The sequence below is a fragment of the Leptonotus elevatus genome, chromosome 10 (assembly GCF_054856555.1).
Source record: "Leptonotus elevatus isolate MCC_2025b chromosome 10, RoL_Lele_1.0, whole genome shotgun sequence".
NCBI lineage: Eukaryota > Metazoa > Chordata > Actinopteri > Syngnathiformes > Syngnathidae > Leptonotus > Leptonotus elevatus.
Window position 1 is genome coordinate 25,389,794 of NC_141248.1, and position 12,877 is coordinate 25,402,670.

At 47.9% G+C, this 12,877-nt stretch overlaps 1 protein-coding gene across 3 annotated transcripts in view; it reads left to right on the plus strand.

The window, feature by feature from the left end:
- Positions 1-12,877, plus strand: part of glra1 (glycine receptor, alpha 1) — a 77,816-nt gene that overhangs the window by 44,594 nt on the left and 20,345 nt on the right. For 2 of the 3 annotated variants that reach the window (XM_086086677.1, XM_086086676.1), the window contains one exon: positions 6,918-7,042. In XM_086086677.1, coding sequence (XP_085942803.1) covers positions 6,964-7,042 — 79 coding nt within the window. In that variant the 5' untranslated portion in view covers positions 6,918-6,963. Of the gene's footprint in view, positions 1-6,917; positions 7,043-8,447; positions 8,460-12,877 lie in introns of all 3 variants that reach the window. The other variant, XM_086086678.1, reaches the window with a different exon arrangement.

The following is a 12,877-nucleotide window of genomic DNA, read 5'->3' on the forward strand; positions in this document are numbered from 1 at the left end:
TACATGCAATTGGGAATGGTGGACACTTGTTTGGGATGGGGGGGGGGTTGTTAGCTGGGGTTGGGGGGCAGCGTTTGGGCACAGGAGTGCGGCCGAGATGGACGCAATTGTCTTGCCCAATGAGAGGCCTGCTTTGGCCATGACAATTCCAATTTTGCTCTTAATGGAGGCAGCACGGTGCGAAAGTGGACGGCAGGTCTGCCTCGCACGCTCCAGGTTCCGGGTTCCAATCTTGCAAACAAATGGACTTGTGAATTTGATGGTCCGACGACCGGTCTGTGTTTGGCCGTTTCATCTGGCGACCAGTCAGTCCTTTTTTGGGCCTGACGTTGACTGGCGACCATTCCAGGGTGTTCCCTGCCTTGCCTCGTCCCGATTAGTCTTATTTGTGGTTCTGTTTTGAACCCAGTTCTTAGTCCTGTTCCTGGTCTTGTCCTTGTGTTTCTGTCTTATTGCTGGTCCTGATTCTGGTTTGGATTTTAGTCTCGGTCTTGGTCCTGTTCTGTGTTTTTGAGGTCACATGCAGTCGCTCCCGCTTGCAGATACGTTTCCTCATGCCTGCCTCTGACCGAGTCGTCATCTGCCACCAACATCATCACCCCCCCCCCCCCGTGCCGCTATCCACTGCGTCCCCCGCGGACATTTTGGGTTGGACAAGCGGGACGGACAGGATGGGAACGCGACTGCTATTTGGGTTAACGGAAAAAAAATTCAGCACCAGCATTAAATGTGCGATTCAAACATTTTTGCAATTTGATCTTATGGTTTGAAAAAAACGGTAACCCCCCCCCCCCACACACACACACACACACATATACACACACAAACACACACACACAAACCCCACTATTTTTTTCATTTTGAAAAAAATGCCACAAAAAATAAATACATAAAAAGCATGAAGAAAAAAATCTCCCCAAACCTTGAAAAACTTGCCTCATAAAATTTGAAAAACAAAATATATTTTTTTAAATTTTAGCAATTCATTTGACTGTTTGACAAAGTAAATGAAAATATTGAAAAGATTCCTCCCCAAAAAATTGAAACACTGAAAAGCTTTTGGAAGAAAAAAATCTGCCCCAAAAATTGAAAATAAAACAGCATAAATGTTTTTGTTTAAAAAAAGAAAACTAAAAATGTAGTATTAAAAAATGTAAGCTCAAATAAAAAAAACATTTTTAAAAACTCTATAATGAACACAAAAAAAATGAACACAAAATAAACCTTAGCAATTATTTCGATTTTATTGTTTGAAAAAATGAGCTCTTTTTTTTCTAATTTTGAAAGAATTAAAATGAAACTGAAATGCCAAAAAACATTTGAGAAAATGACCCGCTAAATTGGAAAGAAATAAGTTTATTAAATTCAATTCAATTGTGGGGGGTGGGGGTCTCTCCCTCCTTTTATACTTCTTAAATACTGAGAAGACGACTGGTCGCCAGCCAATCCCAGGCCACATGGAGACAAACATTTGCGAGTCGCCAGTCAGGCACATAAAGACAAACCATAAAGACAAACCAGGGACTGGTCGCCAGTCAATGTCCATTATTTTTCTATATCTAATGGACACTTGATTGGCTGGAGTGGTTGGATGAGGACCAATCACATCGTGTTGATTGTTTTGTGGAATTCGCCGATGGAATGTCAACAAAAGGCGTGTTTCGATTGCATGCAAATGTTGTCGGGGGCCTGCCGGCTCCTTCCTGCTTTATTGCGCCGAGATGAGATGAGATGATTCCTGCCGCACGCTCTCGCTCGTGCGCGCACGCACACTCGCACGCACGCACGCACGCTCATCCGCCGCAAAACCAGATGAGATTATCGGCTCGCGCGCTTTCTTTCTCGATTCCAAGCAATCCAACGCGAGGCCGACAAACTCAACATGCTTAGATTGGCGGCTGACGGGTTAGCCAGTTAGCAGTCAGCCGAGCGGACGACTTGGCGCTCTCCTTCACCGATGCCACCCACGTCACTCACATCCAAATGACTCCTTTTCCCGCTTCCCCAAATTCCACATTTGCATGAAAATGAATCCCATGGAAATGAATTTTACAACTTCAACTCATCCGTGCAAAATTCAGGCGACAGTTTTTCACCCTTTCACAATCAAAGGACGAGCGGCGCCTCGAGATACGAGCAAACTGATTGACCACCATCATTGGACTCAATTTCTTTTGTTGATTGTTTTGACTTGTGAGTGCCGACTTGAGATCTGAGCACTTCATGCAAAAGAATGGCCTCGCTAGCTGAACGCTACCTCGGATTAGCATGCTTGACACGCGTTTCAACAACTAAACAAACAATATAAGAATTCTCGCCACCGCGGTCATTAGAAGACAATTCGATTGCGATTGTTGGCTCTGCGATTCGATTCGGAATCGATTTTGGATTCAAAATGATTTGCTTGATGATGATTTCTGCTTCAATTTATAGATGTGCAGAGAATGATCAACTCGCCAATGCTAATTAGCGCGCTACTCGCTACTCGCGGCACTTTTGTCACTCAAAAGAACGACTGTTCGTTTCAAAGACTTGAGGAATGTCGACAGACGCAAGAGACATTCCTAAGCGGCTTAAAAATCGGCTTTTATTGGAATAACTTGATCATGACTTTTTCCTTTGACTCGAATGTGGCTACAACGTAACGCGCGGAACCACACTGCCCCTAAGTGGCCAAATCAGGTACAATGGGAACGGCGCTCCCAATAAAGGCACACACAAACGAGGGCAAGACGGTCTAAAATCATTTCAATAAAATGGATTTGGGGACATTTAAAATGGATTCTGAATCGTACTAAATGAGAATCGCGATTCTTTTAAGAATCCATTTTTTGGCCACACCCCTAATGGTCATGATCATAAAAGTGTTGTCCAATTTTTTCCCCTCCTTTTTTTGGGCCTCAAATATTGACTTTTTCCTTCCACGTCACTTGATTGTTTCAAATGACTTGTCACGAAAGTCGCATTGCAGATTTGCGGACAATTTGGACTTGTTTTTCTTCCCCAGGCGGCCTCTGAACAACACTTTGATGGTGTTGGCGACGCCCACCTTTTGACGCCCGACACCGGCGTGTGTGTGTGTGTGCGCCGCAGAGGCATTGTGGGCGCGGCGTTTAGTTCATTTGAGAAATGGCCACCTCAGCTCCTCGGGCTTGGACGCCGTTTCATTGATTGCATCAAGCAAGCGCAGCCGCCGATCACTAAACATCGATTGGCGAGCGGATCTGACGAATGCGCCTTTCCCGCCGCATGAGTTGAGCTGGCAGGAAGTGGGCAAGAAGGCGTTTGGACGCGGCATCGGGAAGGAGGACGGCGACACCTTTCCTTTTGAAAAGCAGATCAACGCACACGCTTTTGGCGCCGGATGACAGTTATAACGTCGGGCCCCGTCCGCGGCGCGCTACGCGTTGGAATTGAGGGCCACGTGGTAGTATCGGTTGTCATTTCCTCAATCGATTTGATTTCGATTCATAAGAGTTCCGTTCAATTCAAAGATGGACACACTTCATGAATATTCATGAGTCTCGCGAGGGGGTCAAACTGGGCGGGACTCAGACGCATGCGAACACAAAATCTCCCGATTGCGTCCGGGAACGACATCCGCCGTGCCAAAATGTCGGACGGCAGACGTGGAAGAACAAATTCATGTTCAAGGAAGTTGATGGCTGAAAAAGACCAATCGAGCTGAAAAAGACCAATCAGGAAAAGAGCCCACCGGATCTTTTTTGTCATTCCCGTCCGTCATGTCTGCTTGTCTTGCGTCTTTGACGGTTGCTGGGGGTCCATTTTGTATTGCGTCTCGCGCGCGCAGCGATCGCGATTCTCCTCTGAAACTCCTTCGGGCACGAAACGACGCTCGCTCAAGCTCGATTCTTCCGACGATCGCGTCCTCGCCGCTTACGAACCCGTTTCCTTCGTTCGCAAAAGTTTCCAGACATGTTTTGGACACACCCCCAACGGCCCGTCTCAAGTCAAACATCGTAACGAATCGCGCGTGCCGAAGAGGCCGACGTGGTCTTACGGGACCAGCAGATTGTCTTGAGTCGTTTCCCCAAACGGTGCGAGGACTCAGACCCGCAACTTAAGCCCAAGCAAGACATCGACCAAAAAAATGCTTTTCATCCGATTCATCAATGAAAAAAATCCTCATCAGATGAAGCCGTTCTCCAAATAGCAGCTCCATTTTTGATACAGCAGTTAAAAAAAAACATGTTGGTTTTGGTGTGTCATGTGGGACCAACGAAATGAGCGAGTGTCTCTTGGGGGGCACGGGTGGGGGGGGAGTGGGTGGGGGGGGGGCTGAGGCCAATTAGGAGTTGAGGTCTTCAGAGGAGCATAATGAGCAACATTTAGCGCTAATGATTGCAGGCTCGCCTCGGCGCAGGCCTCCCTCTCGCCACCCGCCGCCTGCGCGTTTTACGCACGCACGCACGCACGCACGGGCAGTTTGTTCTCGGCGCCATTGATCCGGAATAATCACAGCAAGCGGAACTTTGATCATGAGCGCGGGAGAAGGAGGAAGCGACGGCGGAGGTTTGAGCTTCTCCGAGCGGTCGGAGGTCGGCTTCTGTTTTGTTCCGTTCGCGTCCGTTTGCCCCCAAAACTAAAAAAAACATCAACAAAATGTTTTTCCAAAGCTTGACCGGTTTTCCCACCAAAATCGTTGAGTGAAGTGAAGTTGTTGGACGGGCTGTCCCGAAAGTCCCGCGGCACGTCGTGGTCGTCTTCGTTCCATTTTCTTTCCTGCTTTCCTTCCTTCAAGCGCGTCGTGGCTCGTCACTTCAAATTCGATGCTAATCATGTTGCGCAATTGCGCTCAAATCAATTGATCCTGTTTGAAAGATGCTTTGCTCGCAATTTACTGGCGGCCATTTTCCGACGAAACCTGGCAACCCATCGGAGAAGGGCTCGCCCGAGTAGACCGAACGGAAGGCTCCAGGAAATAGATTGAGAAGTAACACAATTCATTTCCAGGTGCGATCAATTGACAGCTCATTGATTATGAGATTATCAATACATATTTGTCTACACTCGATTCTAGTTGTAATGGTCATCGGTGCTGTCTGCTCAAGCGTTGAGTACACGTGGACGGTATCGGTGCTATCCCGCGTATTCATCCATCCGAGCGGCCAACCGGGAGGGAGGGGCGAGCGCGGCCGGCGGCCGGCGGCGTTGTTCCACTTCCGAGCGAGCTCAAGTGTGGCTTGCAGTGTTGCATTTGAAGCCGGCGCTGATGCGAACACGGCCGCCGCTCGGCCTTCGCTCGGCCTTCGCTCGGCCTTCGCCGGTCAGTCCCGACCTCGCTGGCCGCCGCTCTTTTTTGCCGTCCGTGACATCATCGGCCGCTCGGCTCCATCTCGCCGACCGCGCCGACAAGCAAAAGTGACAAGCGGCGAGCGCCGCAAACGTCACACTGGGGAGGCTTGGGGGTCCCGTCGGCCATCTTGGACTCTCGATATGAGAGGCAGTCGTTATGTCTGGACTGGTCTCTCGGATGTCCAATCTGTTAAAAAAATATGCCATTACCAATTTCAATACTTTGAAAATATTAACATTCAAGTATATTGTCTTTTTCTCTCTTTTTTTTGGGGGGGGGGGTGTACCGCTTGCGAACGTCACATGTTCAAACCCAGAAAAGAGATGAGCCGTGATTGGTTGTCACCTGGGCCCGCCCGTTACTGTGATGTCATTTCCAGTCAACATCAAGTGGCAAAATGGCCGCCCCCCTCGTCGTGTGCATTTTGCTGCTTCATTCGTATTCACACACGGAATAAGTGCATCTAGCAACAAGACTGGCAGCCGTGTCCTCTTCTTGCTCTTAATTAGGCTGCTTGTCTGCATGTAAACTCGGTGCTGCCACTGGACATGTTGTGGCATAACGTGGTACTGCACCAAAGACACAAATTTGGACTTGCTTGTACAAAATACAGATCACACTACTTAAAAAACAAAAACTGTGTTATGATGTGAGGGGGGGGTGGGGGGGGCACAAGCCATGAACTGCGTTAGAACGTCAACGTTCTTGTAACAACAACTTTGACATTGAAGTTAACGAGTCCACTGTTAATTAATTGCTGATGCTTGTTGTGTTCTGGGAGCCAATTAGCATCTTTTAATTATTGTTCTTTGCAACCTCTTGTGTACGCAAACACACACACACACACACGCGGCGTTTTTTTCATGATTCTGCCCACCTTCATGTCCTTCCACATCCGTCAACCATTTTCAAACAAAATTACAAATGTTGACAAAATTCTTGACATTTTGACAAGAAAAAGAATCGCCTTCAAATGAATGACACCTTCATTTTGTTCATTCAAATTCAAAAAATCTTGGCAATTCCAAAATGAAGATTTCCATCACAAGCGTGACTCAACCAATAAGTTTTTATTTTTGTATTTATTTGAAATGCAAGCCGTTGTTGGGACCCTTTTTGTGCAAACGTGAGACCGAACACGGCGATGTGGCTGTCATCGCAACACGCTTTTGAAAAAGCAGCAATTAGTCAGCAAATGTTCCAAAAAGAGGCTGAGCAACTCCAAGTTGCATATTTCAAACAAGGAAGAAATCTGCCTTGGGAAAGTCCCTGCTAGCTTAATGCTAGCACATCATGGAAAACGCCATTGGGGGGGTAACAATTAGCATCAGTCGTCGAGGCGTCTTAAGGCCTTCAGGCAGACAAGCCATATTAGTGACTTTGTATTGCCGTTTGTCTGTATGATGCTGCCCCCTGGTGGCACATTCGGCACACAACGCTGGCCGTCGACAAAAACAGTTTGAAATTCATGTCAATACTGTATGTTGTTTTTTTTATAAATAAAGGACATCATTATAGAGTGACATTTTAACAAAGTGATTTCCATTCTGTTGAATGAGTCAGCATGTGAGAATCGTGTTTTTGTGTGTTTTTTTTGCAGCCTGGCGGCGTCCAAGGAAGCGGCGGCCCGGAAAGCCGCCTCGCCGATGCCGCCGTCCGAGTTCCTGGACAAGCTGATGGGCAAAGTGTCGGGCTACGACGCCAGGATCAGACCCAACTTCAAAGGTAGGAGCGCTGGGCCGCGTGTTTGCTGGCGCCGAGAATTTCCATAAACTTTTGGCAAAAGGTTTGTATTTGTGACTTTGGTTGTGTTTGAAATCCCTCCGTCGTCGCTTGTCAGGGTTTTAGGGGATGTTTTTCTCAACTATCTCCAAAAAGTTGCTCTTAAAAAGCAAGAACAATTCCTTTGTAGCGTTTCAGGAGGGGGGAACGAGTCATGCATCGTCCCCCACTTCCTCATCGCTACAGAGGTTTGGAGATGACTTTTTTTTTATGTCCACTCTAAAAAAACTCGATGGAGTGAGTCGGGAATGAGTGGATGATTGCCAACGCAGCCTTTGACTTCAGACTAAACCATTAGACTGTAGCAGGGGTGTCATCGCACTACAAAGATGAGCCACTAGATGGCACACGCTAGCACATGCCGGACTCTCGTTAGCTGGGCCGCGCCCGAATTGTGTTCTTCCGCCTTAAAGCCGATCCCGCCCGCACGAGACGTTTACAGATCGTGCGCTTCCACCTTAAGACAAACTCGCGCAACCTCAGCGAGCAAGTTGCTCCACCTTAAATTCCCGCATCGCGTTCTTCCGCCTTAAACGAGGCTCCCTGATGTAATATGAAGAACGCATGTCACGAACTGGCCAAGTACGTTCTTTTAAAGAACGTGCTGGAGAACATTCTTCCAAAGACCGCAATTGTCTTTGTACATTGGACGTATTTGCGCGCATTTGCACGCTCGAGCAAAACCAAATCTGTTTTGGTAGCCCAGCGTTCACAAGCAGCAACGGACGCATCCTGGGTTCAAGCGAGCTGGCAAGAACAACGTCCAGGTATTCCGTACGCCTGATGATGCGTCACGAGACGGACGAGGACACGTTTTGAGAAACGGTTCGTGCTGGTCGAGTCGCCAGTTCATGTTGTTCCACCTTAAGTGGAGTTCTCAGATATTGTCCTTAATCAAAGTCCCACATCACATTTTTCTGCCTTCAGTTTATTTCGCAGTTCATGTTGTTCCACCTTAAATCCATTTTATTCCACCTCCAATTCAGCTCCCAATGATTTTATACCTGAAGTCATCCTTCCGGATCGTCGCGTTCCACCTTCGATCGCCAGATAACGTTTTTCCACATGATGTCAAATTCCCACATCAACTTCCGAGACTTGTATTTCCGCTTGAGAGTTCCCAGATCTCGCCTTTCCACCTTAAATCAGCGCACCAGTTAGGGCAGAGTTGCGTTTGCGGCGCGAGCAGGAGTCCACCAAGGACTTGTCTCGGGTCCGTCCGCAATCCGCACTTGGCGGTCGGACGGGAAATCGGGGCTGGAGAACGATGACACCCCTGACTGGCTAATGCTAATGCTAATGCTAACGCTCTGTTTAATCATCTCATGTGCTTGTTCTCAACTTTCAGTGTGGAACAAAGGTAAACCAATGACCAAATGTTTGATCTTGAGACCCCCACCATCCTTGCCCCCCCCCGCCTTTTTCCTCGCTCTCCCTCTTTTGCACCCGGCTCGCAGGATGTTTCCCCCCCCCGCCTCCGATGCTACCTGGCTACTTTGCTTGTAGCCACATGCTATCCTGACTGCTTGTTGTTGTTTTTGAATTCCGATGATGATGATGATGATGATGATGATGACAACTGACGCGACCCCAACCCTCCCTGAATGGACACGCCCCCTTTAAGACACATGTCACAGGTTTCTCACTTTAGCAACGCAAGTACGGATCAATTCAAAGAGCTCAACTTTTGATTGGTCGTTAGCCTCAGATTTGTTTGTTGTTGCGGTTTCACTTAACGACTGAGAGGAATCTTCGAGAACGTTCGTCAAATAAAAGCAGGAACTTCTGAGGTCATCTTTCTCTTGAAGCCATAAATGCGTGCGGCCGCATCTGAGCAACGAGCGATGACTTCCAAATTCCAAAGCAGAGACGTTTTCCTGGCATTTGGAATAGGAGATGCACAGAGAGCGTTCCCGCCAAATTAGGAAGCGTGCGGCGACCACTCACGCGGTCGCTCAAACGTACTCAAATGTTGAAGATGTGCTTTTGCTGGCAAACGTAACAAGCTCAACCGACAATGTTGTTGCGAGAAGGACCTCGCCGGAAGAAAGACTTTTTTTTCTCTTACGTCCAATGGCGTCAGAGCTCCACCTAGTGGACAAATGGCAGAATGGCATCATCCGGAAATATTGGCCGACCCGAGCGACTTTATGTTATCTATGAGCTCATTTCGCTTTTTCGCTCAACTAACACGTCGTTGTCTTAACAAGCGGTTCGATGCTAACTCTCAAAGCCGCTAGCGGAGGAACAACTGAACTTCGGCACGAATGCTAACTTCCTTAGCATGAGCGAGCTCGTGGCCACTTTGGACGGGCGCGCTTGTTTCCCGTCGCGAAGGTGTCACCGTGAGCACGTTGCGCTGCTGCCAAAGTGGGCCGTCTTTTTAGCCTTTCCGCGCTAGCTAGCGCCTCATTAATGGCGGTAGCGAATGAAAAGGTTTGATGTTTGCGACGCGATGGAGGGGGAGGAGCCCGTCTCGGTCTCAGGGATGGTTTAAGAGATAATCGTGACGAGGTGACGTGAACGTCGGCGCGCTGTCACGCCTGTCGTGTCGTGTGCGCGGCGTGACGGCTCGCACTTGCTCCTTCATCACGCACTTTCATTTGCATGCGTGCGTGCGTGCGTGCGTGCGTGCGCGTGTGCGTGCGTGCGTGCGTGCGCGTGTGCCAGTTAAAAAAGGCAAACTAGTGCAGCTCAGCTCAGTGGTCTCTGACACGCCATCTCGGGCTGACGACAGCAACCAAGACACGCACACACGCGCACGCACACGCACACACAACGCTGGTGAAAGACACAAACCACACACAAATAGTGTTTTCTCCAAACAGGCACTTTTGGAAAGCCATGTGTATTAAATATGGCCGTCAGTGTCCGAAGTTTGACTTTCTTGAAGATCGTTTTGATCGAGTTGCTGTTTGGCTCCATTTTGAGGCTGTTTTGCCGACGTATGACGTTGTGGGCCGACCCACAACCCCTCGTATCTCGCACCTTTTGCCACCTTATCAACCCTCGCCTCGTGCCCGTCCTTTTAGTCATGGGAGTCGTGACTTCATCTTTTCATGCCTTTTTGACACTTTTGTTCTTCTTTTAGTCGCCGCCATTATGTCAATGTATTTATTGGAGTTCTTTTAAAGTTGTAAATGGTGTCTTAAGCGGCAACTACTGTGTTTAAAAATAAAGAAAAAGTTCCCCCCCTCATACCTGAGCGCGAGTACAGGATTTTTAGTGGACATTTGATGCAAGCATCTTCTTTCCGTTTTTTCAAATCCTGTCACCTTGCTAATGCTAAACTGTATATGAGCTGAAACATTCACTTTTGCTAAAACATGCTATACATAAGCTAAACTTGCGATACCAGTACTTTAGCCCATTTTTTTTTAATCACGCATTACATTAGGATGATGATGATGATGATGATGATGATGATCTGGTTCTGCTAAAAATGCTTGAGATGAGCTTCTTTGTCTTAACAGGCAGCAGAAGTTATCGACTCAAAGAATCCGCTAACATGCTAACTCGGAACGTTGTGTTGAAACGCGTCCAGGTGGGCCGTGCTTTATGATCCGTCAGCACTGACGTTGATTTGCTGCCATCAGCACTTGCTTAATGGCCGCTTAATGCCACGAATGGACGTGCAGTAATAAGCTTGGGGGGGGGGGGGCCTGGTGGGGGGCGTGATGGAGCTAAGGTAGCGTGCGAACGACATGCTGACTAAGAACAAAGTTCAGATGCTTTTAGCTTAGCACACACTTTGGCCGTCACGCGTAAAATCCCAATTTGGGACACGAACCGGGAGACGGGAAAGACAGGACCGCAAAAAGAACAGCAAGACAAGCAAACAGGAAGATTGACAGGAGCATGAAGACAGGAACATCAGGAAAAACAAAGAACAGGAAGGAAGGAAGAGTGGAAGAGCAGGAAAAACAGGAAGAGGACGGAAGCACAAAAAAAGACGACAACACTAAAAGCAAGAAGAGGAAGGGCTGTAAAAAAAAAAGGGAATGACGTGAACAGGAAGAAAAGAACAGGAAGACAAGCAGACACGGGAAGACAGAAAGAGTTTGAAGATGGGACAGACATGAAGACAGGCGGGAAGACAAAACCAATCCCAAAAAATGTTTTGCTTTGAAATGTCTTGAACTGCTTTTACATGTTGAGTTAGCTTGTAGATGAAATGCGCTTTCCAACTTCTTCCTACGCTACGTCGCTACGACGCTACGACGCTACGTCGCTACGACGCTACGACGCTACGCAAATTCTATTTGAGTTGTGTCGAAAAAGGTGTGAATGAATGCATTCCGTCTGGATGCTTCCAGGAGGGTCCAACGTGACCGGCAGCTAATGTGATGCTAATATGTTAGCGCCCGTGCGGAATCCCATCACCCCTGCAGCCAATGCGGCCTTATCGGCGTCATCGCTAACGCTAGCAGCGGCTATCCACGCTAGTTAGCCGCGCTCACGATTTAGCGTCGGCATAGCGGAGACGCGCGCGCGCGCGTTGAATGGCAGCTAGCGTGATGCTGGGACGGCCCGAGGCTAAGCTCTGCCTCCGGCTCACTTTTAATCCCGACTTTAAGCCTCGACTTAAGCCGGCGCTTAGCGTGACACGAGCGCAGGCGAACGTGGGCGGGGTGTGAAATCCCGAGAACAATTCACCCCGAGTCCGCCTTTCGTCCCGCCTGACGAGCGACCGTGACAACGCGGCTTCAAGCCTTCGCACGTGCGGCCGTCATTTTGTGTCTTGGGAACGTATCTGTTGCACGTTCCAGGTGAGAATCGGTCTAAATATCGAGAGGCCGTGAAAAGACAGGAAAAAAAGCTGTTCGTTGTTTTGCCCCTCCCACACGCTTTCGTCAATCAATTATGAATCCGTTGGCGAGCAGTTGATGATCAAATGAATTCATAATTGCTGAATCGTTTCGAAAACCTGCAAGTTTGGGTCCATTTTGTGCCGTCTTGCGTTCGCGTGGCCTGATCGTTGATCGTCTTCTGGATGTTCTTTCAAAATAAGACTTTTGCAAACATCTGCTTTGACTTGGCAATCAACCAAAGAAATAAGTCAAGTCATCATTTAAACATCAAATCTTTAGTTACTCTTGTCTTCTTCTGGATTATTATTAGTAAAAGTTGTGTTTTTTGCAAATGTGATTGTGAGGTACACAATGTACACAATGTACACTTTGCAATAGTTCGCAACGACTTAATTGTGTACAAGCTACGAATGCTAAATTGACGTGATTTCAAATGTCAACATTTTGCACAGAAATCATTTTGGAATAAATGAAACCTTTAAATAAATGTTTGTTGGGTTTATTACATCGATTCAAATCCCGAGATTTCTTCTTTTTTTTTCTTTTTTTTTTGTCCAAATCAATCTTAATTTCATTTCGTTTGAAGAATATTGCGATGACGTCACTTCACTTGAGCTTCCATGATTGTTGAGGTCACATGACGCAATTGTGGTTTTTCTCCAGGTTGGCAAAAATGTGGCAAAAAAGGTGACGTTCGTGACTGGAGAATGTTGAGGGTGGTTTTGGGTCGTCACGGCGCCGCGGGTGTCGCCGTGTGACATCACTTCCTGTGCGCCATGCCGAGCGCGCACTTTTGGCTAAAATGAAAAGGAAGCCATTTTGACATGTCGTCTTGATGCATTTTGCCCCCCCCCCCCCCCCCACACACACACACACACACACACACCCGCCCGCCCTTGCATCATCACTGGGGTTGAAGTAAGCGAGCGTTGCGTTTGAAAAGACCCCCCCTCGTGCATTTTGCTTG